The 26501-nt window shown below is 49.2% G+C and overlaps 2 protein-coding genes and 1 long non-coding RNA gene across 5 annotated transcripts in view; 2 read left to right on the top strand and 1 right to left on the bottom strand.

Annotated features, from left to right (window-relative positions):
* Positions 1–16165, top strand: part of NUTF2 (nuclear transport factor 2) — a 28042-nt gene extending 11877 nt beyond the window's left edge. For all 3 annotated transcript variants that reach the window (XM_051629418.1, XM_051629417.1, XM_051629419.1), the window contains exons 3-5: positions 1357–1428; positions 7751–7849; positions 15602–16165. In XM_051629418.1, the coding sequence (XP_051485378.1) occupies positions 1357–1428; positions 7751–7849; positions 15602–15715 (285 nt within the window). In that variant the 3' untranslated portion in view covers positions 15716–16165. The remainder of the gene's footprint in view (positions 1–1356; positions 1429–7750; positions 7850–15601) is intronic.
* On the bottom strand, positions 16148–18200 carry LOC127389166 (uncharacterized). Its single transcript, XR_007890566.1, has 2 exons — positions 18061–18200; positions 16148–17181 (listed from the first exon to the last, which is right to left on the bottom strand). It is a non-coding gene; the product is annotated as an uncharacterized LOC127389166 (long non-coding RNA).
* An 83-nt stretch (positions 18201–18283) lies between these two features.
* EDC4 (enhancer of mRNA decapping 4) overlaps positions 18284–26501 on the top strand; it is a 42910-nt gene continuing 34692 nt past the window's right edge. Inside the window, exons 1-4 of the mRNA XM_051629333.1 lie at positions 18284–18401; positions 22300–22456; positions 23468–23579; positions 25023–25122. Coding sequence (XP_051485293.1) covers positions 18323–18401; positions 22300–22456; positions 23468–23579; positions 25023–25122 — 448 coding nt within the window. The 5' untranslated portion in view covers positions 18284–18322. The remainder of the gene's footprint in view (positions 18402–22299; positions 22457–23467; positions 23580–25022; positions 25123–26501) is intronic.

The following is a 26501-nucleotide window of genomic DNA, read 5'->3' as shown; positions in this document are numbered from 1 at the left end:
TTCTCTGGAGACTTTCAAGCCCCATCTGGATGTGTCCCTGGGTGACCTGTCCTGGGTGTTCCTGCTGCAGCAGGGGAGTTGGACTTGATCTCCAGAGGTTCCTTCCAACCCATATGATTCTGAGATTGCTGTCTGTTTGCTGTCTGGTAGATTGTTGTGTTGTTTTGGCCAAAAAGCTGCTTACAGAGAGCCTGTTACGGAAGAAAAACTAGTAGCCTGTGTTCAGTCCACATCTCTAAATAAGACACTTGGCAGTTTCTGTCAGGTTGTTTCCCAAACACATTCAGTGCTCCCGAGACTGGTGTTTAGGCACAGGGTGATCTAAATTTCTGGAATCAGGGCTTTTCACACAATGAACTTCTGGGCTTTTCCCACCCTTAGGGGTCTTCCTGCCTTTCATCACTCAGTGGAGATACCTGTGCAGACACAGCCAGGAGAGCTGTTGGGCAGGTCCTCCAGGTGTATTGTTTTGTGGAGTTCCTAAACCAGAGAGGGTGGGACCCTGTTTTGTGTGGCTGAAGTGCACCAAGGTCACAACTGCCCTGAATGAGGGGAGGTTCTGCAGAAATTCCCTTTTACCAAGGAGCTTTTTGCCTTCCTTAGGCCTTGTGGGAACATGCAGGAATGCAGCAGGGAGCTCTGGGATTTGTTTTGCATTCCTGTATCACCACAGGTTCAGTTCTCTCCTTCAGTGCTGTAATCCGAGCACACTGAACTTTTGTCACCTGTCCCAGGTAGGGACCTGGGCCAGTGACTTTTGCTGTGGGTTACTTGAGTTAACAGGAGTTGCAGCATTAAATCAAAGACTTGTTTTGCATTATCCCCCTGCAGAAAGAAGCTATAGCTGTAGCTACTTCTTACCTCTGCTTTAGGTGTGTGGCTACTTATAATTAAATACTCCTATGCCATTTTGGAGCAGAGGTCGAGTTTTGTTCTTGAAGCAGCTGCTCCCAGGTGGTTCATGCAGCAAGGGGCTGTGGAGGTCACCTATAGCAGAGAGTCAGGTGGACACTAATGCAGTACAGTGGGAGGTGGTTGTGTCTTTCAGGAAGAGCATATTTTCCTCACCAACTTCATCTGTGTCCTCTTTTGCTGTCTGAAACATCAGGAGGGTCCTGCACCACCACGTGCTCACCTGCTGAAGTGTCTTCAGGAAGGCAGGTTCTGGGTTCCCCCTGCTCTTGTGGCCTTCTGTATTTGAAGGCTGTAGTTACTCTGTCATTTCTTTCCATCTCCCTTTGGGTAGTTTCCAAATAGCTGGATACTGAGGATATATGTCTTGTAAACCAAGTCTTTTACCAGGATGGTTTAAGGGTTACCTAAGCAGGTTGATGATTTTGTTTCTTTTCCCCTCAGATTGATGCATCATGCCTTACGTGGGAAGGACAGCAGTTCCAGGGCAAAGCAGCTATTGTTGAAAAACTCTCTGTAAGTCTGCAATCCTTACCAGATGTTTTGGGAAACAGTTCTGAAGACTAAATTAATTGCTTCTGCAAACTTGATTTTTGACTCCAGCAGTTTCAAACTCTTGAATGTGAGACTTGTTCTGCCAACTTTTGGTCCTCAGAAGATGTTACTTGTGGTTTAATTCTGTGTAGTGGGGTGTTTCCTTGGTGGCTCTAAGAGTGGAATGATTGACTCCCCTTACTTTGCAAAGGTGTTTTGTGACTGCAGTTACAGTTGGCACTATCAATTTATTTTTTAAGAAGTACAATTCAGAAGCTGATCCCTTGACCTGGAGGAATGAAAGGTGGGTTCTTCTTCTTTTTAAAGTGTGCCAAGGAAGTAGCAATAGCCAACCTGTTGCTTGGACCTGCCTGTGATGAGGACTAAGCACATTATTGCAAGGAACAATTTATTTTTTGATGCATAAATGCAAGTAAGTTCTGTCGTGGAGACCCTGACTTGTCCTCAGTGCAGCAGGAGGGAGAGGCAGCAGGCATGATGGAGGTGTCAGTAATGATGGCCTGCTGGAAGCAGAATGACTTCACTGGTGCAGCTTGTGCTGAGGAGATCCGGATGTTCTCTGCCTGTGTGGCAAAGGCAGAAGTCATTAACACCTCTTTTGTGTTCTTAAAGGCTATGTAGCAGGGAAAGAGGAAGTCCTCAATAATTTTTATGTGCCAACAGTAATAATGTTCTCTGAACAAGGTGATAGATGTTGTCATCCATTTCAGCTGTAGGAGAGATGCAGGATGATGTAGGTCAAGCATGCAGTCCTTCCTTTTTCAATGCAGAAGTCAGATTTAAATTAAATTAGAATTAATTAGAATGTAGGAAAGGGACTGGATGTCTGGTATGTTATAACCAAGGATGGGAAAAAAAGTCACATCTAGTCCTTTTTCTGTTGTCAAATTCTTGAAGTAGATCTCAGCTGCTGTCAATTGGCCCTAACCTAGGCCAGTTCTTTAGATTTCTAAAATGTTTTTAATCTCTAATGTTTCAGCACTACTGAAGCAGTAATAGTCACTGCTCTTCATATTCTGTAATAGTTCAGGATGAGGGAGGGTACAGTTTGGAGCTCTTAAGTAGCACAGTGATTTCACATATAAACTATAGTATTACCTAGAAAGGTTGGACCAGGTGATCCTTAAGGTCCTTTCCAACCTGGTATTCTATGGTTCTATGATTTGTCAGCTGGGAGCATCACAGGTCAGGACTTGGAAACCCCTGGCTCCCATCATCAAGGGGGGAAAGAGCTTCTTGCTGTTCAGAGACTGAAATTCTCCCCCTATGTTAATTTAGTAAAACTTGGAGAAGATTTATCTGAGTAAATCTGTGCTTCTGTTATAAAACTGGGTGTGCTTCTAAGCTGACAAGAAGCTAGAAAGTTTGTTTCTCTTGCAAGGTATGTGAAGGGCATGCTTTGGTCCCTGGACCAAGGACAGGTTGGATGGGGCTCTAAGCAACCCAGTCTAGTGGGAGGTGTCCCTGCCCATGCAGGGGGTTGTATCTAGATGATCTTTAAGGTCCCTTTCAACCCAGACCATTCTATGACATGATCCTTTGGTATGATGTGCTGCTCTCAGTGTGGTATATCAGGAAGATAGACCATTTTAATTACATATTGAGAAGAAAAAAAACTTTGGAACTTGAATGCTTGTCTTGTTGCACAGCTCCTGTGTTTTGGAATCTCTGCTTTCATCCCAGACATCTCTAGCTGTGAAGGCTGAGGTTTGCCCTTGGCTCTGGGTTTTAGGTGCTTGCCTTGCCTTGGAGAAGGCCACACACCTCAGAATAGCACAGCTTGCAACTGCTCGCCTCTAGATGAGGAGCTACTCAAGCTCTGAAGTTGCTTGTTTGTGTACTCGGTGTTCTTGAGGCTTCTGGGCTAGCAGCCATTGAGACACCCAACCAGCAAAGCATTTCCTTGGCCACAGAGTCTCAGGCTGCTGCCTTGGATCTGGCCCAGTGCAGATCAGCCCCTTTCCCACCTGAGCGTTACTCATCCCTGCCTTCCCTGTCTGTACTGCAAGCTGGACTTTCTGGGTTCATGTGTCTGCTGCACAGTCTTGCTTGATGAGTGAAGGCAAGCTGCCATGCCTCGGGGGATTTTTCTGACTTGTATCCATCTGCTTAAGGTAAGGAAGAAATACAGTAGAAATATTCTGTGTCCTTCCACGGTCATGGCTCATTATGGGGCTGTATCAGTTTACCCTGACTGATGTCTCAGCATATCTCTGTCAGCACCAAGCCTCCTGGGCTCTGTTTGCTGCTTCAACTTAGTGTGCTTCATCTCCTCTGGACCATCTTGGTCGGTAGAGCAGATGACTGCAAGTTTGACACTGGAATTCTTCTGGACTTTGGCAGTCTTGTGTTCTTCAGTGCCTGGCTGATGAATCAGTGGAAGCAGCAAGAGGCAGGATTTTCTTTTATCACAGAATCAATCTTAGGGGTTGGAAGGGACCTCAAAAGATCTAGTCCAGCCCTCGTATCAGAGCAGGGTCACCTAGAGCGCATCACTCAGGAACACGTCCAGGCAGGTTTTGAAAGTCTCCAGCGAAGGAGACATTTATGGCAAGTTCTCTGCTGTGGAACAGCCACACTGCAGCACCTCTTCAACCTGCCCTGTCAGATGGTGCTCATACAGCAGGACAGGGCTGTACAGACATGGCTTTGCCAGCACTGTGCACCTGTACCTGGTGGTAAAGGTGGGAGTTGACACATTCCTCCTGTCTTAATTGGTGCTGGACTTAGAAGTTGTTTCAGATGAGTGACTGTCCTAATCAGGGGGCAGCTGGATTGACATGACTGAGATAATCCCATAGTTCTGTGAGCCTCCTGGAACCAGGGAGGAAGCTGGGGCAGGTAGCGCTGTTGCCAGGAGTGAGTTTGAGGTACTTGTCTTCATTCTGGCTTCAGGGATTCCATGGTTTTGGTAGAGAAAGCCCAGATGAGTTTTAGTGTGGGAGGACACCAGCAGCCTCGGCTGTTGCATGGCTTCTCACTTCTGTTGTACTCTTCATACCAAGAAGTGCTTCTCTCCAGTACAGGCAGATGTCCATCAACAACCATCCTTTTGAAGTAGCTTCTCTCTGTCAAAAAATCAGTGACCTGTCCCATCAGCTGACCCTACACTTTCCAGTGGATTTCCCTCATTGCATCACATGATAGCTCCTCACTGGGCTGGCCAAGCTTTGGGGTCCTTTTCTCTGAAGGAGACAATCTGATACCATCTTCCCCAACCTTGTCTCTGGTTCCTTGTCACTGTTTTGCAGGGCTCTTGCCTCTGCAGCCTTTCCTTCCTTCCTCTCTTCTCTCCCCAGTCTCACCTCTCCTTGGCATCTTGTCACACAGGAAGCTGCCTTCTGGGGACAACCTCATTAATTCCCCTTCATCCCTCTGCATTTTCCAGAGATTCTTCTTGCAGGACTTGTTCAACAGGAAGCTGTTGGGCTGAGGGTGAGGCTGGTTTCATTCAAGACAGTGCAGATTCATGTTTGGGATGGGGAACCTGGAAAATATTCTCCTGGTAGTTCAGAAAAGATTGCTCTGGATTTTGTTTTTAGTTCCAGGAAATCTGTTCTGTGTTCCAAACCAGTGGTGAGCTTTGTGGTTCCTGATAAGTTGGGATTGTTCTCCCAGTCAAGTTGAAACCCTGCAGGCTTTATTAGTGTGTTGTTGGACAGTGTTCCCTCTCATCAGAGAGCTGCTCTCTACACTTCCCTTTCTTTCCCAGGTACTGATCCTTCCACAGTTTGTGTTCCCTGTTGTCCAAGTATTTAGCTTCCTGTTGTTCCTGAAGCCTTATGCTTGTCAGAGCCAGGTCTGTACTTTGCATCCTTGACAGTTGGACTTAGATCTCCTGTTCTTCTACACAGGCCTTCTAGGAAGTCTTTTGGGCTCCTACTACTAGAGTGAAATGCAGAACTCAAAGTACATGCCTGAGTCTGCCTCAAGCTGTTAGCAAATCAGGGCAGTGAAGTCAAGGCACCAAAGCCCAGCCTGAGGTTTAGCTGACCACGTGCTGCTGGCCTGTGCAGTGGATGGTCTCTAGATACCAGCCCCATGGTCACTGAGCTCCCTCTGTGCTGAACTGCCTCTTGTAAAGCATCTGGCATTACTGCAGCTTTGGAGGGAACCAGGCCAGGACTGCAGTTGTGTGACAGGACTTGGAGATCTCCATCATGTCTGAAGTTCACTACTGGAGTCATCTGTGGTTGGAATGTGAATGTGGTCTGAGTTGAAAGAGAGGAGTTAACTCCCCAATGTCTGGTGTTTCTCAAGGTGTGTTCCTTGCATCCAGGCAGACTTCCATCTGCTACCAGGCATGGAGAGCTTTTTTCAGGTTGTGTGGTTTTGATCTCCTCATTCTCCTTTCCCTCTGCTCCTACCTGGTCCTGCAAAGGTCGGGGCCTGTCACTGTGCTGGTTCCCCTCAGGTGCTGTCAAGAGGGAAAGAAAAAAGGGGAAATGTAGATAAGTGGATTTCAAGTCCCAAACACTTGGTCAGTCACCTTTCCTTTATGTCCACAGCTGTTTTAACAGAGAAGAGAATTTGGAGTTAGCTGGTAAACCCCAAAGTCTAGATCATATAATCATTTCACTGTCCAGAGCAGCTTTGTGCCTTCATCATGTGAATTTGGAGCTTGTAGATGAACTGAAGCTGTTTGGGCAGTGTAATTAGATTAGGAAAAGGTCCTGTGTGGTTATGTAGTCATGTCTCAGTGCTTGAAAAACACCTGTTTGGCTTTGCTAGAAAAAGAGCTCTTAATTCTCTTTACAAATGCAGAGTTTTCTCCTTTGTATGGAAACATCAGTGTGAACATGGGGAAAATCTTTATGGGCTTTCCTTCCATCACTTGGTTCTAACACCTTTGGCTCAATCCCTCTTCATTTTCTAATTCAGTATTTGCAGAGTTACACCCTCAGGATTACCCCACAATTTTACATTTGTACCCAGACCATTAAGTGGGTGGGCAGAGGGGACAGTAGCAGAGCTCCGTGTCCCTCGGAGTCATCAGTGACGTTTGTGTTTTCCCTCTGAGAAACTCTGATGGTCTAAATGCACCGTCCAGCTCAAGACCAATTCCTGGGCTGCTTTTCTCCTTGCAGTCATGGCCCATTTTCAGCTGGATCTGGGGTGGGGACAGTCAGGGGGCTCTAATTCTGAGCAGCAGTTGAGGTGCCTCAGTCTGTCCTCTGCAAAGCTCTTCCCTGTCAATGATCTCCATCAGCTGCCCTCGGCTACACCCCCAGGAACATCTCAGCTCTCCTTTTATCTCAAGTCTCAGGAGTTTCCACTTTCCAGCAGTGCCTTGTTTGGGGATTTTAGAAGTTAAAGTCTCTTGAAATGTTTCTTGTTTGGTTTGGTTTTTTTTCCTCCTTCCCTGGCTTTTAATGGTGGTTCCTAATTTGGCTGGTGGTGGTTTTTGGAAGAGTTCCCCTGGTGCAGAACTGGCCAGGAGGGGGCAGGTAACAGCTGCACGTTCCAGGCCATTGCTGAGCTGGGCCCCAGACCCCCAAGTCCCTTATTTTTCCAGAGTCTTGTTCAGGCAATGGAAACAAAGCTGGAATGACCCCTAGTGGTAAATCCTGGTGTGTCCGTGTCCCAGCACAGCCCTCTTTGGGTCACCTTCCCACTGCTTCTGGCTGAGATGTTCTTACCAAGAAGAATCTGGGGCTGGGGTGCTGAGTGCTGGTCCTGGCCCAGACCTGCAGCTCTGGATGTTCCCCAGCTTGCCCAAGGTGGCCTCATGTTCTCCTCTCCTGAGCCCAAAGAGCAGCTTTGTCAGCCCAGGATGAGTGTGAGTCCCTGTGCAGCCACTGGAAGGGACGTTCAATGCTGGGGAAAAGACAAGTGTGGTCACCCCACCAGTGTGTCCAGGAGATGCTCAGCAGCACCCTGGGCACGTCTTGGGGGGCACTAGGAGAGAGAAAAGCCCAAAGGTGCTGAGGCTGGAACCAGTAGGTTTGGGACTTACATGTTGGCCAGGGCAGCTGTGGCTGCCCCATCCCTGGCAGTGTTGAAGGGCAGTTTGGATGGGGCTTGGAGCAGCCTGGGCTGGTGGGAGGTGTCCCTGCCCATGCAGGGATTGGGACTGGATGATCTTGAAGGTCTCTTTCAACCCAAACTGTTCTATGATTCTATGACCAGCTCAGCCTGAGCAGTGTGGGTTGCAGCAGCTCTCCATGCACTGCTACCAAAATTGTCTCTCACTTTATAGCGTCAAGTTTGCTCAAACTTTGTTTTGTAAGTTAAATAATGCAATGATAATATATTTGCTGATTGTACTTTCTTTTCCTTGCAGAGCCTCCCTTTCCAAAAAATACAACACAGCATCACAGCACAAGACCACCAACCTACACCTGACAGCTGTATACTCAGTATGGTAGTGGGACAGCTTAAGGTAAACTCTTGCCATTCCAGGTTAACAAGTGCTTATGTCTTGGATTTCTGCAGGATTCTAATTAATTCTATTTTCAAAAACATGAGAATGCTCCCTTGGGTAAGAAAGAAACTCTGGTGAGCTTGTGTTGGGATCTCATTCTTCTGTTGTTCAAGACTGTCAGGAAACTGCTCATCCAGTCAGAACTGGCACCAGCAAACCACGTGTCATGTGAGAGTGGTGTTCCTGCCCAGCACAGAGCCATGGTTTTCACTGTGCATACAAGTATCATGTGGGCTAGAGAAGCATCAGTATTTCCCTTCCCCTGACACAGGAAGGTTTCAGTGTCCTCTGCATTTAAAAACATCATGACAGTGCTCTTGAACAGTATCCAGTTGGATGTAGCAGGTGCATCCAGCTGTGATGTAGCAGACATCTCCTGTTGGCTGACAGCCCTTCAGGGAGACCCTGCTTGTTCTTGGTGACAGGACACAAGAATACCGTGCTGGTGGTGGTGTAGTCCAGGAACTGTAGTCAAAACTGGTTCAGCAGCAGGAGTGTTGCCTCTGAGCTCAAATGTTGGTTGTTGAACCAGCTGCTTCTTGTAAGGAAATCAGACTGTTTTTCAGGCTGTAGTGTGAAGACATTGCTGTTTAAGTTACACTGCTGAGCTGTGTGATCTTACCCAGTCTCCAGTTCTGTTGAGGAAATGTTGCATCTTAATATACCAGGGCCACAGACTTGTAAATGAATGAGACTACTTGTAATGAAAAGTTGTCCTGGACTCTGCAAAAAACAGTGTGTCAAGCCAGCCACAGGCACACAGTGGGTGGTGTTTGTTTAAAGTCTGTCACATTGCAATAGTGAAAATTAGCAGGGTTAGTTTCTAAGGGCTTGTCTAGCCATACTGCCCAGTCAGGACTCTGAAGCCATCAAGACTTTAGAGTTACTTGAACCCAGTTTCTTTCAAAACAGCTGTTGAAGTTTCCTTTTCCTGCTAACTCTGAGCAGCACTGCTGGTACTGAGACATCCAAACCTCTCCTGCCTCTGCTGGTCACTAAGCAAACGTAGGACTGGGAGTTTGAATCTGCTTGCTTAGCTGTTCTCCTGAAGTGGTCTGAGCTGGGCAGCTGGGAAGAGCAGTTCCCAGGGTATGGCATCCACTCCTAAGCCTAACATATGTGGCTTTGGCTCTTGTGAAAGTTGCTCCTGCTTCCTAGCTGCAAGTTGGATTCCAGCTTGTTTGTTGCTCAGTCCTGCCTGCACACACTCTGGTGAGGACAGCCAGCCACTCATGGTCAGGGAAAGCACAACTGCAGGGCAGGAGTGAAGTCAGACATGCTCATCTCTGCATCTTGGGAGTGCCCAAAGCTCAGTGATGTGACCAAGACTTTTTGACTCAGTGTCTTGGGCCAGTCTGTCTCATCTGCACCTGGTTTTGCAGAGTCAGTTGTTAAGGTTGTTGTGGAATTGTGCAGCAGATCTGCTTGCAGCAGTGGTGGAGTTGGGTCCTGGGCCAAGATACCAAGTTCTTCGAGACTGTAAAGCTTTTGAGTTTTCTTACCCTTTTCATGGGATTTTTAGATGCAGTCTTGAGTTTTCCATAAGTACCATGGCTCAGAGTGAGTAGTATTTCTTACTGTGCTGTTTTTATCCTCTGAATAATTCAGGGATCACATGATGGTGTGTCTAGGTACTTGGAAAGAAGATACTGGATTGAAGTATGCCTACTGCCATGATCAAACCCAGGCTGTTTGTGAAGTTTTAGTAGAAGAGGCAACACTTTTCCACTATTCACATGTATGATTCTCCAGTCTTAGCTTTAAAAAAACCACATTTTTATGTCTGGGAATGCTGCTCCTCATCAAGGAAGTGTCCAGAAAGTCAAAGTCAACTTAGAACTTTTTGCTTCTGCCTTCTGTGATGTTATACAGGTGGAAAAATGAAATAGTGATGGTCTGTAGCAATTTGCACAAGGAAGTGGCTGTTGAAGACCTTCAGCAGCAGGACTTGATGATCTTCAAGGTCCCTTCCAACCAGGATGATTCTATGAAGGCAAGAGCCATGCTCCCTGCTTACTGTGTTCAGTTATTCTTGGCATGGGACTGTGAGCCAGATTCTTCAAAGCTCTGTACAATTAATGTTTGTGCTTTTGAATCCTCTGGTTTTTCAAAATGTGTTCTAAGTAATGAAGGAGCATTCATAATGCTTTTTCCAGAGTAATCCCAGAAAATAACCATGATAAAATACCTGTAAAGGGCCCTTTCTAAGAAGTCATTCTTGGCATTGAGATTTAAGTGGATTTTCTGAGGCCTTTGTTGCTAGAATTACGAGTCCCAAAAGTTGTGTGGAAACTCCTCCTTAAGTGACCTGGGCACATTTTGTATTTCTTCCTTAAACATTTTCATCTTGCTTGATTTTAGGGGAAAAAGGAACCAAACCAAAGCAGAAAAACCTTCTACTCTCCCTGCACAGACTGTAGGGTGAACTGCTGCCAAATTGTCACTAAACCTCATCCCTCTTCTTAACAGTACAAGAATAAGTCCTGAAGCAATCATGGGGCCAAGGGCTATGACTGTCACACTCTTATTTCCTTTGCCAGATTATTATTCCCTAAGTAAACCTGCAGGTTTGGGTTGTTTTAAGCCTTTGGCTTCCCCTGCAAGAGGGGATTTGAGGGGGGTCAGTTGACATCATGACTGTCCTGTGAGGAGGGCAGGATGTGAGGAGGGCAGGGTGTGTACCCCAGCATGCTAACACTATTATGAACTGGAAATAATAGTATTTTGCAGCAGAATGTTCCCCTGCACTGAGGGTTCACAGAATCAGAGAATCATCCTGGTTGGAAGGGACCTTAAAGATCATCAAGTCCAACCATAACTTAAATCCTCCTACCATAAACTAATTTACCTGTTCAGTCACAACAGCTGCTTGGAGAAGATGCTGGAGAGTCACTGAGCATCTGAGTGGGGTGAATGTTACTAGTAAGGGAGCAGGACAGTAATGACTTTGATCAAAAAGCATATTTACAAGTAAATATAGGAAAGATCCTTTTGAATGGGTGTTGGGATAGGTAGGAATGTGTTTTCATTTGGTAGGGGTACAATAAATACACCTCCACTAATTCATAGGATCCCAGACTGGTTTGGGTTGGAAGGGACCTTAGAGCTCATCCAGTCCCACCCCCTGCATGGGCAGGGACACCTCCCACCAGCCCAGGCTGCTCCAAGCCCCATCCAACCTGCCCTTCAACACTGCCAGGGATGGGGCAGCCACAGCTTCCCTGGGCAACCTGGGCCAGGGTCTCACCACCCTCACACTCAAGAATTTCTTCCCAACTAAATAATTTCTTCCTAAATTCTTCTGATTACTATTTTACTTGCTGTTCTGTGTCTGGATGCTTCCTTGCTCCAGCTAGGGAGGGTAGAGCACCAGCTGAAGCCTTCAGGAGTGAGTGTCATTTGGTGTGACCCTACTTTGCTGTTGTCCATCCAGAATGTCACCCAGTCTTCTCCATGTGCTTCTCCTAGTAACGTATTTCTCCTGTCCTGCTCAGGCAGATGATGACCAGGTTCTAGGCTTCCACCAAACCTTTTTGTTGAAAAGTTTTCAAGGTGCCTGGGTGTGCACCAACGAAGTCTTCAGGCTAGCCCTCCACAACGTTTAACCCTCTGCCTTACCTGCCTTCCATGCAGTCTTCACTGGCCTGGTTGAGTAAGGAGTGCTCTCTTCTGCTCTAGTGGCTCTTGAGCTGGGCTTCTTCTCAAAGCATGGCTGTGGCTTGTGCCTTCTCACAGCAACCTGGCACATATGTGGCTCTCCCCCAGCCTGGGACTTTGCAGAATTAATTGTGAATAACTCGTTGTTATGCAGGGTTTCCTAGTCGTAAAAGGGAAAGGAGATTTGCAATTAAAATCACTGGATGTTTTTTGTAATGCATGCTGCCCACTTAAAGCCCTGCTGAAAGCCTGGTAATGAGGGTTAACATCTCCAGGAACCTGATATTGGGAGCAATTAGCCTTTCCTTTGAGATAAGGGAAGCCACAAGCCTGCAGTTCCATCAGCAGTTGCTCTGGGGTGCTGGTGGAAGAGCAAAACTGTCTCTGACCAGACAAAGGACAAAAGTGCAGCTCAACTGGGATTATAAAGTCATGCTGCATCTGGTGCTCTGGCACGACCCGTGGCCCTGTGAGCTGAGGACTTGCTACAGTTTTGAGCCTACAGGTCACGAGGGATGTAGTAGAACTGGGAGAGATGAAAAAGCTGCCAAGGTTGTCAGTGTTGGAGAGCTTGTGGAGCCTGGAGAGGAGGTGGATGGGGCCAGCCTGCCTGAAGTGTAGATGAAGAGTAGTTGAGCACCTCTGAGCTGCAAGCAAACCCCTTGGTGGTGCCAGGCAGTGAAACAAGGGATGTAGTTGCAAATCATGACTTGGGAGGTTCAGGTTGGACACAAGGGAAAGATTTTCACTGGGGGGTTGAAACCCTGGGGAATGGTGCCTGGACAGCTTGGGAAACATCTGTTCTTGGAGGCTTGGGAGACTCTACTAGTCAGAGCTGTGCCTGCTGCAGTGCCTGCTGTAGTCTCTGCTGGTGCTGAGCATGAGGCTGGGCTGGAAACCAGAGGATCCTTCCAGTGATTCTGTGACCATTTTAATTTGAATTCAAGGATGTCATGAAAGAATTTGAACTGCATAAAGGAAGGAAAGCTCTGCAGGAAAGAATAAAGCCCCTGTGTTTCAAGCCTGGACTCACCTGGAATGCAAATTTTGAGTTGGATTTAGTTAAGTTGGAAGTGGAAAGTAAGAGGAAAGAGTTTCAGTGAGGTTACCTGAGCTCTGATGACGATCAAAAAGTGGGATAGGATTAGTCTGTGCCTTCTAGAGCATCTCAAGTCACTCTGCTGTGGGTCTTTGCTCTATGGTAATAGGGTGTATTCAGAATTACGGGAATGAACTAAAAAGTATTTCATTCTCCTTAAATACAGTCTAGGATTTTCCTTGTTTTTAAAGTATATTACTACTCCAGGCTGTGAAGACTTAACATGAATAAAGAAAGCAATAATGTGTCTTCATTGTGGCAATTTCCCATCTGTACAACAGCAAGTGTTTGGGGAAGGATTCCCTTTTAATCTCCTTTCATGTGTCCAGTCCTGAATTGTGTAAGAAAGGAGGAAGTTCTTCAAGCTGAAGCACCAAGAGCTGCAGTACAGCTGGGCTGATCAGAAGTTGAGGAAACTGACTCTAAAACTAGTCTGGTGGTGGTATAGATATATATTTTTAGAGATACATGTTTAAAGTATGTTCATGTAAGTAATGACACACTCACATTTGTTGTGGAAGCTACTTGGGCAACTTAAAACAAATGCCTCAGTAACCCAAGACCACAGGGCAAGTGAGAGGAAACTAACTGCTTATTAACAGTTGTGATCAGAAGTGATCCAAGCTGAAAGGACTCCACCTGGCTGGTTTAAATGAAGCCATTGGAGAGGAGCTGGCAGGAACAGGAATAAATTCCACTTTTCTGAAAAGAGCATGAACAAAATGCTTTACAAAGTTGGTGTCAAACTGTAACATACAACTCTGATGTTCCTCAGTTTCCTTCAAGATTCCTGCACATCCAGTAGCCTCCCAGCTATCAAGCAGTAGTAGAACTACACAGTAGGATTTAAGAGTTATGTTTGATACCTAAGAAAAGCTGGAAAAGGCATAAACCCCTGGGTGTCAGTGCTCAGGCCTCTCTGGGGTGGATACACCAGCACCCTTTCTGGGCAGGGCTGACACTGATCACACTCCCTTGAAACCACTGGCATGACTGCTGACCTGTGCTGGTGAGCAGGGTGAGCAGCTGGTCTGATCAGCAGAACTGCTTGTGGTCACCCTCTGCTGGTTGTCATGGAGCCTCTGCCTGATGCAGCAGTGACAAAAAGCTGCCCAGATCACAGCCTGTTGAGCAGGGACTGTTGGCACTTGCCTTGCTCAAGGATTTTCCTTTCATTCCTCTACTGAACTCTTGAGCTGCTTGTGCTTCTGGCCTTGTTGCCTTCTTCTGTTCTGGCTGTAGGAAACCAGTTTCCTCATTCACTGCTGCCCTTCATGATTTTATAGTCATCTCATATTTTGTCTGTTCTCCCCACCCTGATCATGTTTCTGCAAGCTAGAGAGTCAGATTCAATTTACTTCCTTCAGTAGGAAACTGTGCTTCAGCTGGATCATCTTTCTTGTCCTTCTCTGACCTTTCTTCATTGTATCCTTTTAATTTTTAAATGACAAATGCATGCAGGATTTGGTATGTGGATGCTCTCTGTGCATTTATGCAGTTACTGACTGGGTTTGGTTCTCTACTCCTAATAACTGCTAACACTGCTTGCCTTGATAGCTTTTTGAGCTCTCAGCTGGTTTAAAAATAAATTTTAAAATAAATTTTAAAATTGTCCATCGTGGGTCCAGTATCACTCTCTTGAGAGGCAGCAGGTGATTTAGGGCCCTTTCTGGTTTTCCTCTATGGATTGTCATACACTTATTGAAACTGCACTTCACCCCACACCTTTTTATTTCCCAGGCAGTTGTCACTGTGAAATCCTTGCAGTGATTTTAGATTTGGACGCTGCTTTCACGTGGACTTGATCCTACCCTTGCTCTGGCAGACTTGCTCTTTGGTGACAAGAACTGATGTCCTCAGAGCTGACCCCTTTCACATTCAATTTATCCCTTACACAGATATTATTTTGAAGTAATGATACATCTTTTCAGTGTATTTTGTAGGCTGCTTTGCTCCTCAACCTTTTTCAGTTGCACGGAGAGTAAAGCATTCAGCATTTTGCCAGGCTGTTTCTTGTGCTCCTCTGGCTGCTGCTTTTCCATGCTTTTTTATGCATTTCTCCCATTTTCTGAAGCTGAATAGTCATGTGCTGAAAGAACAGAGCTTGAAATCCTCTGAAAATTCTGAATTCAATACACTGTGGTCACTATCAAATTTTTTTCTAGCAAGGTCCTGTGCACTGTTCAGATTAAATCCTGTTGTGCTTTCCAATCAATTGGGGAATCATGTCTGTTGTTTTGAAGCTTTAACTCCTGCATGATGTCTCTTGAGGGAATGGTAAATGTTAGGTGGGAGAACTAGTCTCCTTCTACTACTGTTTTGTGCTTTTGCAGTAATCAATACAGGGCAGGCACAACAACCTGCCTGGGTGAGTTGTGAAAGGCAGGAGCTGAGGTGCTGCTGCAGCTCCCTGTGCTCAGAACATCTGGTGGCAGCTGGAGCAGGTACTTCACTCCCTTCCAGCTGTTCCTGGACAGTGGAAGTGGGAAGTACTGCATGCTTGGCAACTCCCTGCTCTGGGACAGCTTCCAAAAGCCTTCAGGCAGTTGTGTTGATACCAACTTCTGCAGGAACTCTCTTGTCATCCATCCGAAGGGCAGCAGCTCCAAACTGATTTTAAAAGATCTTGTTTTATTCTGGGTTCCTGGGCAAGGCCCAAAGAACATTTGTGCTCTTACCAGTGCTGTGAGGCTGCTGGGATGAGATGCCCACAAGTCTGCCAGAAAACTTCAGATGCAGTAGCAGGAATTCTGTATCATTTGGGCCCTGGGGGTTTAACTGCAAAGCACCTTGGAACAGAACCCATGGTTTAGTCTTTCTTGAGGTATTTGGCCTCTTACAGCATGTGACACCACTGTTAACTGCAGCTTTCAAGTCCTCGTGAGTTGCAGAATACAATTCTAAAAAAAAAAAAAAAAAGGAGCTTTTTCAACATTTTTCCTCTCTTCCTACAGGCTGATGAAGACCCAATCATGGGGTTCCACCAGATATTTCTATTAAAGAACATCAATGATGCCTGGGTGTGCACCAACGACATGTTCAGGCTAGCGTTGCACAACTTCGGCTGAGCTGGTGACCCCGAGGCACCCAGGCTTTTTTTTTTTTCTTTCGTTGTTGTTTTGGGTTGGTTTTTTTTTTTTTTCCTCCTCTCCTCTTACTGGTATTATTCACACTCACAGAACATTCCAAATATCATACACAAACCTGCAGCCCTGCAGAGCGTGAGCGAGGCCTGTGACCTGCCCTTCTGCTGAGTTTACATTGTCACTAGATGAGTTTCTTGTGCATGATGTTTGGAAGTTAGACTTAGCTGCATTTGACAAGAGAAATTTGTGTTGTACCAGCATGCCTCGGGAAGAGTCTCTAATGCAAAAGGTTGTTGTTTCTGTACTGACAAGATGCTCTATAACCCAAAGAAACAAGCGAACAGCAGCCTGTCCAGCCCGGAGATCGATTTGTTCAGATGTTTCAATGCTACATTACACAATAAAACCATGAGATTTTCTTAACAGTTCAAATTGTTTTAATGAGTTGGATGTGGAGTGTGTGGCACTGCTTGCTTTGGATACCCTCTGCCTGCCTCCTGAGGTGTTCACAAACCTGACCCTCTCAAGCTGAAGAGCACTTTCCAGATGCAGATGGCTCATGCAGGCCCTTGGCCACACAGCTGCTTTGTTCCCTCCCTCTCAGCAGCTTCTGTAGCAGAAACTTGTAGCTCAGTTTTAACACTGACAGGTTAGTTCTCAGCTGTTGTATTTTACCCAGGCAAAAGCCTAAAATAACACCCAAGGATGACAAAAGTCACAGTAGCCTGGAGTTCACCTTCATGACATCTCTCACCCTCAGAGCTGACCAGCAGAGCTGTATTTCCTTCCCAGACAGACACCCAGGATGTCAATCCAGGAGTTTCCATCTCTGGGGAGATCCCTGCTCTGGGTTCTCTCTCTCATTCTTTTAGTTTGGGCTGGTTGGCAGAGCTGGGAGGGCTGCAGATGGTTGGCTACCATGTGTCCCCCCCTCCCGGGGCCTGGCAGTGTTCCACCAGCTGAGGGGTTGATTAAATTAATTTTCCAGCCCATGGGATGGGGTGGGAGCAGAATCACATTCTTGCATCTTCCTGGTTTCAAATGCAGGACTGTTCTCCTGTCGCTGCTTCTAGACTGGGAGAGTCACACTCAGAATTCATCCCTTGAGGAGACGTTTCATGTGGTCACTGCTGGGCAAGGGTCCTGCTGCTCAGCTCAGATCCACCTGCAGCCTGGGGTCTAAGGACAGGCCTGGCTCATGGACCTTCTCCCGGAGGATCTACAAAGCCAGGGTTTTCCTTGGAATAATGAGCTCACGAAGCCAAGAGAGAGTTTGCTTTAAAGTCAGGTTTAAGGAACAACACACATGGCTTGTGTTAGTTTAAAAACTGATCTAAAACGCAGTTTTTCTAGCCCATTAGAAGTTCAAAGCAGTTGTGCCCTGAAGTGGGTCATGTAGATCCTTCTGGGGCTCTTTGTCCTTTCTCCACACACTCCTGGCTCTTCACCTGGAGGACACAAACACCAGTGTTTCTCCATCTAACATTTTTGAGACCTGCAGGTCCCTTTTCAGCCCCAATATATGTGAACAGATTTCACAGAATCCTAGGGGTTGGAAGGGACCTGGAAAGACCATCCAGCCCAGCCCCCCTGCCAGAGCAGGGTCACCCAGAGCACATCACACAGGAACGTGTCCAGGTGGGTTGGAATGTCTGCAGAGAAGGAGACTCCACAGCCTCTCTGGGCAGCCTGTCCCAGGGCTCTGCCACCCTCACAGGAAAGAAGTTCTTCCTGATATTCACATGGAACCTCCTGTGCTCCAGTTTGCACCCACTGCCCCTTGTCCTGTCACTGGACACCACTGAAAAAAGCTTAACTCCATCTTCCTGACACTCACCCTTTACATGTAACCATGGATGAGATCTCCCCTCAGCCTCCTCTTCTCCAAGAGCCCCAGCTCCCTCAGCCTTTCCTCATCAGGGAGATGTTCCACTCCCTCCATCATCTCTGTGGCTCTGCCCTGGACTCTTTCCAGCAGTTCCCTGTCCTTCTGGAACTGAGGGGCCCAGAACTGGACACAACACTCCAGATGTGGCCTCACCAAGGCAGAACAGGGGCAGGAGAACCTCCCTTGACCCACTAACCACCCCCTTTCTAACCCACCCCAGGATCCACTGCCCTTCCTGCCCACCAGGCACACGGCTGCTCATGGTCACCCTCCCGCCCACCAGCACCCCCAGGCCCCTCTCTCCTGCCCTGCCCTCCAGCCGGTGCCGGTACCGGGGGCTGCTCTCCCCCCGCTGCCAGCCCCCGCCCCTGCCCCTCTTGGCCTTCACCGCGTGTCTCCCTCCCGCCCAACCCCGTCTCTCCGCTCGCCTTCTCCACACCCCATCACCGCGGCGGACGGAGCCCGGCGGGCGCTGCCCGGGCCGGGGGGTGCGGCTGGAGCTGCCGGGCCCTCCCGGGCCGCTCTCCCGGGCCTGGCGGCGGCGGCGGAGCCCGGGGCCGCGGGGGGGAAGCGGGCCCGCCCCGCCGCGCCCGGAACGCTGCGTCCCGGCGGCGGTTTCCGCCCGGCGCGGCGGGACCGGAGGCGGAAGCGCGGGCCGGGCCGGGCCGGGCAGCGCGGCGGCGGGAAGCGGGCCGGGCCCCATGGCCTCCTCCTCCAGCATCGACATCGAGGGCGCGACCCAGCACCTGCGGGACATCCTCAAGCTGGACCGGCCGGGAGGTGAGCTCCGCGGCCCGGGGGGGGGCTGCGGGAGCCCGGCCGGCCCGGCGGGAGCCGCGCTCCGGGCCCGCCCGCCCCGCGGCGCTGGGGGGTCCCGGTGCTGCCCGGGAGAGGAGGCGGCGGGGCCGGGAGAGGAGGCGGCGGGGCCGGGAGAGGAGGCGGCGGCCCCTGAGCGGGACCGCGGGAGCCGCGGGCCTGGGCGCTGCTCCGCCGGGGGCTCGGGGCTGCGGTGCGGCCGCTGGGAACCGGGCAGCCCCCGGGCCTCGCTGCGTGTCCCGCTGGACAGCGGGGAAGGGGCTGCCGGGCCTCCCGGAGCCCGCGGGAGCCGGGGCAGCCCGCGCCTGGCGGAGCAGCCTCGGCCCGGGGGCGAAGGACGCTGCCGCTGGGGGAGAGGCGGGATTCACGGAGCTTCCCGGTGTCCCGAGGGGCAGGACGGAGGTGCTGCTGCCACGTGCGCTGCCCGCGGCCCGGAGGGGAGCCGGGGTGCAGGGCTGTGGGGCCGGGGTGCTGGAGGGGCCTCTCGGCAGCCCTGCTGCCCGTGGAGCCGCTGCTGGCGCCTGGACGTGGTTTCTCTTGTGTCTGCAGCGCTCGGGTGCCCGGGCTTCTGCTTCTTCCTTCCCGGTGCGGAGCCCTGAAAGGAGAACTCGGGGCAGGGACGGGGAACTCCTGTTCCACGAGCAGTTTCTGAACTGAAAGGATATGTCAGGGTTGGGAAATAGTTGGAATGGTTTCTCTTCTCTCAAGCTGACTTGACTTTCCCTTGAAGCAGCTTCTTTTGCTGTTGGAAGCAAAGGAGTTCTCTCTCTCACTGTCTGTGGCTTGTTTATTTTCGTTTTTCTTCTTTCCTGCTTGTTCTCTTTGTACCTTCTCTGCCAACTCTAGTGCACAAGAAGGCAGCTGAGAGAAAAAGGAGCAGAATGGGCAGTAAGTCAAGCAGTTAAGGAGCCTGTGTTGCTCTCAGCAGGTGTAACTGCCTGGGTAATAGCAAACAGACTTGAAAGAACTGGTCATAGTAAAGTGAGGAGCAGGTTTGTTACCTGACAGCCTCTGAAGTTCCTGTTAGGATGTCAGAGGAAAGGGAAACTGGGGTGTCCTTCAAGGCTTTTGGAAGAGAACAGAAGCAGCCTCATGGATTGAAGGGGTAGGGATGGTCCTGCCTGGCATAAAGTCACCGTGGTCAAGGTCCTCTAGTTGTGGTTTCTCTTGTACCCTGGACTTCACTCACAGATCTCAATACCCAGCAGAAGGTCGTGTAGCTGCTTCCCAAGGTTATTGCCATGAGTGAAGCTTTGCAGCACTGGGTGCGTGTCACTGGTGGGTGCTGTCCAGGCAGGTGACAAGGAGCTCTCCTTGCTCTAGAGTTTACAGCTGTCACAACACTTACAGTTCTTCTGGGCCTGGTGCTGGTGAAGGTGTGAACCACCACCCCAGCCTCTCTTGACACAGTTTTCTCCCAGCTTTGGCAAACATCATCCATGGCTTCTCTTGCCCTTGCCTTTTTGTGGTGTTGTGCCCTCAGCCAGGGGAAGGTGCACTATCAAACCATGGACCTCGTGGCTGGGGTGCCTGGGCAGACCATCAGCATCCCTGCTGAGGTTGTGGGCATGAGCCTTCAATCCATGCTGAAATTCCTGCTGATAATTGTTATGTGGGCTCACCCCACCCCTGTCACCTTTATCAGGAAAGTCACTGTCCAGTTCCATGTCTCTGGTGTGGGGGATTTGGAGCAGGAAGAGGTCAGTGCCTTGGCTCTGGTTGCTCCTGCTTTCCTGCCCTTTAAAAAGGTGATGAGTATGATGACACTTCTTTCACTTTGAAGGCCAATATCTACCAGTCTAGGTTTGCATTTTGGTTTTGTACCTACTAAACCCTGAGCCTCATCCCTTCTGTTGTGCCTCCAGGACAGTGTGTGGGCAGCACCTGGGCTCCTCTGGCTCCCACTGAGACAGAGCAATGGGCTGAGCCTGTTCCTGGGCTTTGGTGCTGTCGTTGTGCCCACCAGCCTCTGGGGGATGCTTCCTCCTTCCCTTCCCCATGGAGCCAGCATCACTGTCCTGCTGTCCAGAACAGAGCAGAGGTGCTTGCAAGAGGCATTCCTGTTGCTGCAGATAGAGCAAAGAATCATGGAATGGTTTAGGTTGGAAGGGACCTTAAAACTCATCTAGTTCCAACCCCTGCATGGGCAGGGACACCTCCCACCAGCCCAGGCTGCTCCAAGCCCCATCCAACCTGCCCTTCAACACTGCCAGGGATGGGGTGTATTGACTTTCTCTGGCAACCTGGATGCTTTTCTGCCGTTAATTTTTTCCTGCTTTTGGTCACAAAGGATAAATGGCAGTCAATGGAAGGTGCTGCAGCAGGACAGGCACCCACCACCTGGGACAGGAAAAAGGGTGTAGGTACAATCCCGTGACAACAGGCACAGCACAGGGCTGCTGGGTGGTTACAAGCTTGCTTTCCCTGGTCTGAAGTTTCCTTGTGCTGTGGGAGTGCTGCTGCTGCTGTGATCTCCATGTGGGAAACAGAGGTGAGCACCCAGATGGTCTCTGCATCAAGAGACCCTGTGGCTGCTCAGGCTTCTTGTACCTGCAGTGATTTAATGGTTCTGTTCAGGTTGGGTATTAGGAAAAATCTCTTCCCAGAAAGAGTGATGAGGCCTTGGAACAGGCTGCCCAGGGAGGTGGTGGAGGCACCGTCCCTGGAGGTGTTCAAAAAAGGGGCAGACATGGTGTTTCAGGAGATGGTTTAGTGGTTAGGGGTGTAGGGTGGGTGGTTGGTCTTGATGATCTTGAACGTCTTTTGCAACCTCGATGATTCTGTGATTCACAAACAGGCAAGTTTTAAACATTCTTCGGACAACTGAGTAACAGTGGCAGTGATTTCTGCCAGCAACAGTGCTCGTCCTGCTCTGCTAAAGCCTGTTTGGTAGCTGCAGTCTTGCCTGGCATTCAGCAGACATGCCCACAGTTCTGTTTAGGTGTGTTCCATGTGCCACTGAGAGTGGAGCTTCTGGTCCTGGAGCAGCCATGTTGCAGGAGCTCAGCAGCAGCAGTTACCTGGCACCAGTCTCCAAAATTTTGGGGACAATGTCAAGTGAGGATTTTGCTGAGGCAGGAGGCTCTTACCTCGCTGGACTGATGTGTTGGGGCAGATGGGCTGGCTCTCTGGTGGGAATTGGCAGCTGTCTGCTCTGCCAGTGAAACGGGGAAGTGTCTCCTTCAGCTCCTTGCATCTGTCCCCTTCTTCAAGCCTTCAGAAGGCACAGAAGCCACCAGGTGACTTGTGCTAGGCCATGTGTAGGAAGTCAGGGCACAAACACTCATCAAAGATCAGCTCCAACTTGGAAAAAAGTGGTTGCTTTACTCAAGCAGTGAGGGCTGTAAGGTTCTGTCAGACTGGACGCCAAGGGAAAAATCTGGGTATCCTGTAGGCACAGCTGCACAGTTTAATAACAAAGTGACTTGAACATCTAAGGTTTCAACCAGAGGCCAGTTCTGGAGAGGAGCAGGTGTGTTATTTCCAGCCACCCCCCAGTGTGGCAGCAAACCACTGCACTGCTGGACTCCAGAGGGGTCTCTCTGAGCAGGAGGGTTAGAAACGACCCTTCCACAGCCCTGGCACTTGAAGTCTTTCTGTACCCGTTCTTCAATGTGTTTCTGGTCTGCTGGGATGGCTTGTGTGAGAAAAGAGCTGCAGTTTCACTCTGTGTGGAGAGAAGTTTCATGTATCAGACGTCCCTTACACATTAATTTTGGAGAAGAACACTTTTCCCAACCAATTCAGCATATTCCACCTGACTAACCAGTAGGACCTAACAGAAAACAGCTGGAGGCAGCACATTTCTCACAGCTCTGCTTTTAAGTGGATGTTGTGCTGACTTGGTCCTGCTTTTCTCTAGGTGCAGTGAATGAGAACCAGAGGCCATCGAATTCCTACAACGGAGACCTGAACGGACTGCTGGTACCTGATCCCATTGTGGCTGGAGATGGACCTGCTTTGACCAAGCCAGTGCATCGCAGCATTTCTCTGGGAGCCCTGCAGGAGAAGCAAGTCATGTAAGTTTTGTCAAGGACAGGCTGAGAGCGAGGAGAAAACGATGAGAAATGTAGTTCTGGTAAGACTGGAGACACGCTCTGGGAGTGTGATGGGGGAGTTTTGGGTTGAGTTGAGGAGGCAGTTGTGAGTGGTCAGAGCTTTTGTGAGGGTGAGGGAGTCATCAGAGTTGGAAGGAACCTCTGGAGAACATCTAGTCGAGCCCCCTATTAGAGCAGGATCACCTACAGCAGATCCCACAGAGCCCAGGTTGCCCAGGGAAGCTGTGGCTGCCCCATCCCTGGCAGTGTTGAAGGGCAGGTTGGATGGGGCTTGGAGCAACCTGGGCTGGTGGGAGGTGTCCCTGCCCATGCAGGGGGTTGGGAATGGAGGAGCTTTAATGTCCCTTCCAACCTAAACCATTCTGGGATTCCCTGGTGACAGTTTGGAGCAAGGATGCTGTGAGAGCCACAAGCAGCATGTGCTGTTGTTGATGAGGTTCAGTGGGTTTGACTTTGGCCTCTGCACATTCGAGTGCTGAGTAGTGGTCGAAGCTGCTTTAACCAAGTGTAGCTCTGTGCTCAGGTCAAACAGACTGGAGGCTCTGAAGCTGAACCAGGTGTGTAGCTCTCTCAAACCTGTGGTTTTGGTTAGAAGGGACCTTAAAGCTCCTCCAGTCCCAACCCCTGCCGTGGGCAGGGACACCTCCCACCAGCCCAGGCTGCTCCAAGCCCCATCCAACCTGCCCTTCAACACTGCCAGGGATGAGGCAGCCACAGCTTCCCTGGGCAACCTCTTTCAGTGCCTTCCTACCCTCATGGTGAAGAATTTCTTCCTAACATCTCACCTAAATCTTCCAGTTCCCACAGGGAAAGGAGCTTCCCAACAGTAGTCCCTGTTTTCAGTCGCTCAGCTCACACCTCCCAGATGCACAGATGGCATTGGTGTTAAAATGATGAACAGCAAATATCTGCCCTCTCTTCTCTTCCTGTGAGTCTTACCTGATTTGTTTTCCCCTTTGTTTTTCTTCACAGCTGCCTTTCTGGTGATGACAGCTCCACTTGTGTCGTGATATCAGCAAAAGATGTGGAGATTGTGGCCAGCAGTGACTCCAGCATCACCAGTAAGGCCCGAGGGAGTAACAAGGTAAGGAGCAAGAGAAAGCATAGTTCTGTTTCTTTTTTAGTCACATCAGCTCATGCCTGAGCATTTAAAACAGGAGATACCTTCTTCCTTCTTGTATTATAGGAGCTTGTAATTAGGTAGAAGTTTGTCAAAGAGCTTAACAAGATGGAAGAGACTGGAGTGGAATCTTGTTGATTGCTACTGTTATTCCAGTCTGGCCAAGTTATCCTCTAATTTTCAGGAATAAGTCCATGATCTCAACCATAGGTGCCCTTTCCTCACAAACAAGCTTTTCCTCCTTGTTTCTCCACCGGAAGGTCCTCACCATGGAGGGAGGGTTGCCCTTGGTATCCTGGCAGCCCCGGTGCTGCTGAGGGCTCCAGCCAGCAGGTCAGAGCTGAGACAGGAACCAGGGTTGTAGCAGAGCCCTCAGACCTGCTCAGAGCAAATGCTGATCATTAGGAGAGAGAGCTCTGCTCTTCATCCTCTTGGCACTTCTCCATACTGTATCATTTGGTTTCTTGATGTCCACTGAACTAAATATTTCACCTCATTATCGTGGCTTTTCCATAGATGATCCTGAGGTCAAATTGAAAGGGAGGATCACTGCCACAGCTGCCATGGGATTCCTTCATTCTTTGCTTGCAGAGACAATGCTTATCAAATAAGACCAGGACTCAGTTTCTTGGAAGGCAGCACTGCAACTAAGATGCCCACGTGTTTCTGGACATAACAAGTTTCCAAGAGCTGGGAATCCAGTCACAGTGCTAATTAAGAGAAAGGCTGCTCTGCTGTCCTTGCAGGGTCAAGCACTGTTCTGCAGCATGAGAAATCCAGGGAGCTGCCTTCTTTCTTGCCATGGAACGAAACATAGAATCATAGAACATGCTGAGTTGGAAGGGACCCATCAGGATCATCGAGTCCAACTCCTGTCCCTGTGTAGGGCACCCCAAGAATCACCCCATGGGCCTGAGAGCATCAGGACTCAGGCAGGCCTGGTGCTGTGACCACTGCCCTATGGAGCTGGTTCCAGAGCTCAACCGCCCTCTGGGGGAAAAACCTTTTCTGATATCCAACCTCAACCTCCTGATTCAGCCTCCTGCTGTTTCCCCCACTCCTGTCACTGGTCCCAGGAGTGATCAGGACCTGCCCCATCTCTTCCCCTCCTGAGGAAGCCACAGACTGCAGCCAGGTCATGCTGAGCAATCCCAGTGACCTCAGCTGCTCCTCATAAGACATCCCCTCCAGACCCATCCCCTCCAGACCCATCCCCTCCATCAGCCTCCAGAACTCACAACTTTCAGGCTTTCATTGTTCAGCTCTCCCTGCCAACTGCTGCTTCTGACAGTTCCCTGTTCAGCATTCCAGCTCTTCCCTAGAGGAAATAACATATTTGGCAAGTTTGTTCCAGGAAAAAGTTAATTCCAGACACTTCTCCTGTTTTGTTTTCTTTCTCCTGAGCAGGTGAAGATCCAACCTGTTGCTAGATACGACTGGGAGCAGAAATACTACTATGGCAACCTGATAGCTGTTTCAAACTCCTACCTGGCTTATGCCATTAGAGGTGAGACACCTTGTCTGGGGTGTGATTTGTGTTCTTTTGCTCTGTGTAAGCTCTGAAAGAGGCAACATTTGCATCAGAAGAAGGTAACTGGCAGTAATGGAAACACTTGTTGCAGTATCCAGATCAGGGTGCTGTTGTAGTGGGGATAAAGTGAAGCTGCAGGAGAGGGAGGGGTTGGTGGTGTAGGAGATGTTCCACTGAGAAGAAAAGGTATGTCTGAAGCTAGAAATAAAAGGAAGACAAGGGCTCAATGGGGATGGAGGAAAAGTTGCAGGATTCCATTGGTTTCACTGGGCAGTAAAGTGATGTTCAGATTACTCCTCTAATTAATATTTCTGCATCTGAGCAAGCTCCACTGTAGCTCAGTACAGAAACAGCCCCGTGGTGATTTGGGCAGATAAATGTTTGCAGTGGATTTGGTTGCATGGATTTAGAGCTGAGTTTTAGGCTAAATTTAGAGGAGCCAAAGAGCAGCAGAGATTCAGAGTGTTTTGCAGTAGGAAGGAAGAGGAAAGCAGAACAATGCAGGGAAAGGTTGTTTCACACATGAAACAAATGAACACTTGGTTGGCTGCACTGTCTCTTGCTGCTCTGGTACAACCACAGAGTGTTTCAGCTCTCCCCTTTCTTCTCAGTTCTAGCACCCCCCAGGTTGTCCTCTTTTTTTCCCAGCTGAATTTGTTTTAGAGCAGCTTTAGGCTGTCTCACTCTTTTTTAAAGTATTAAAGCTTGGGGGCAGTAATGCTAGGGAAAGCTGAGTGGTCTGCTAGGGCTGGCCTGGGCATCCAGGGGTGGAAGCAATCAGGTCTCCAGGAGACTACCTGCAGTATGGGGATGTTTGGGGCTCCAGAAAGCTGGGGAAGGACTTTGGACCAAGGACATGGAGAGACAGAACAAGGGGCGAATGAATTAAAACTGGAAGAGGGAGATTTAGGTGAGACACGAGGAGGAAATTCTTTGCTGTGAGGGTGGTGAGAGCCTGGCCCAGGTTGGCCAAGGAAGCTGTGGCTGCCCCATCCCTGGCAGTGTTGAAGGGCAGGTTGGATGGGGCTTGGAGCAGCCTGGGCTGGTGGGAGGTGTCCCTGCCCATGCAGGGGGTTGGATCTAGGTGAGCTTTAAGGTCTCTTCCAACCCAAACCAGTCTGTGATTGTCTGAAATGGAGAAGCTGGAAACTTAGCTTGGTATGTGCATGTTCTGGGGCATGTTCTTTGCAGCCTTGCCAGCCAAGAAGCAGAGCTTGGTGCTAAGTCAGTGTTTGTGCTCTTTACCTGCCCCTTACCCGAGATGTGTTTGAGCCACTTGCCTCTTGGTGACTCCTTTTCTCTAGTTACTGAAAATGAAATGACAACTACAATTAATTCACTGTCTCTGGAGCTCA

The sequence above is a fragment of the Apus apus genome, chromosome 11 (genome assembly GCF_020740795.1).
Source record: "Apus apus isolate bApuApu2 chromosome 11, bApuApu2.pri.cur, whole genome shotgun sequence".
Taxonomy (NCBI): Eukaryota; Metazoa; Chordata; class Aves; order Apodiformes; family Apodidae; genus Apus; species Apus apus.
Note: the sequence above shows the minus strand (reverse complement) of the source record. Positions and strands in the feature narration are given on the sequence as shown.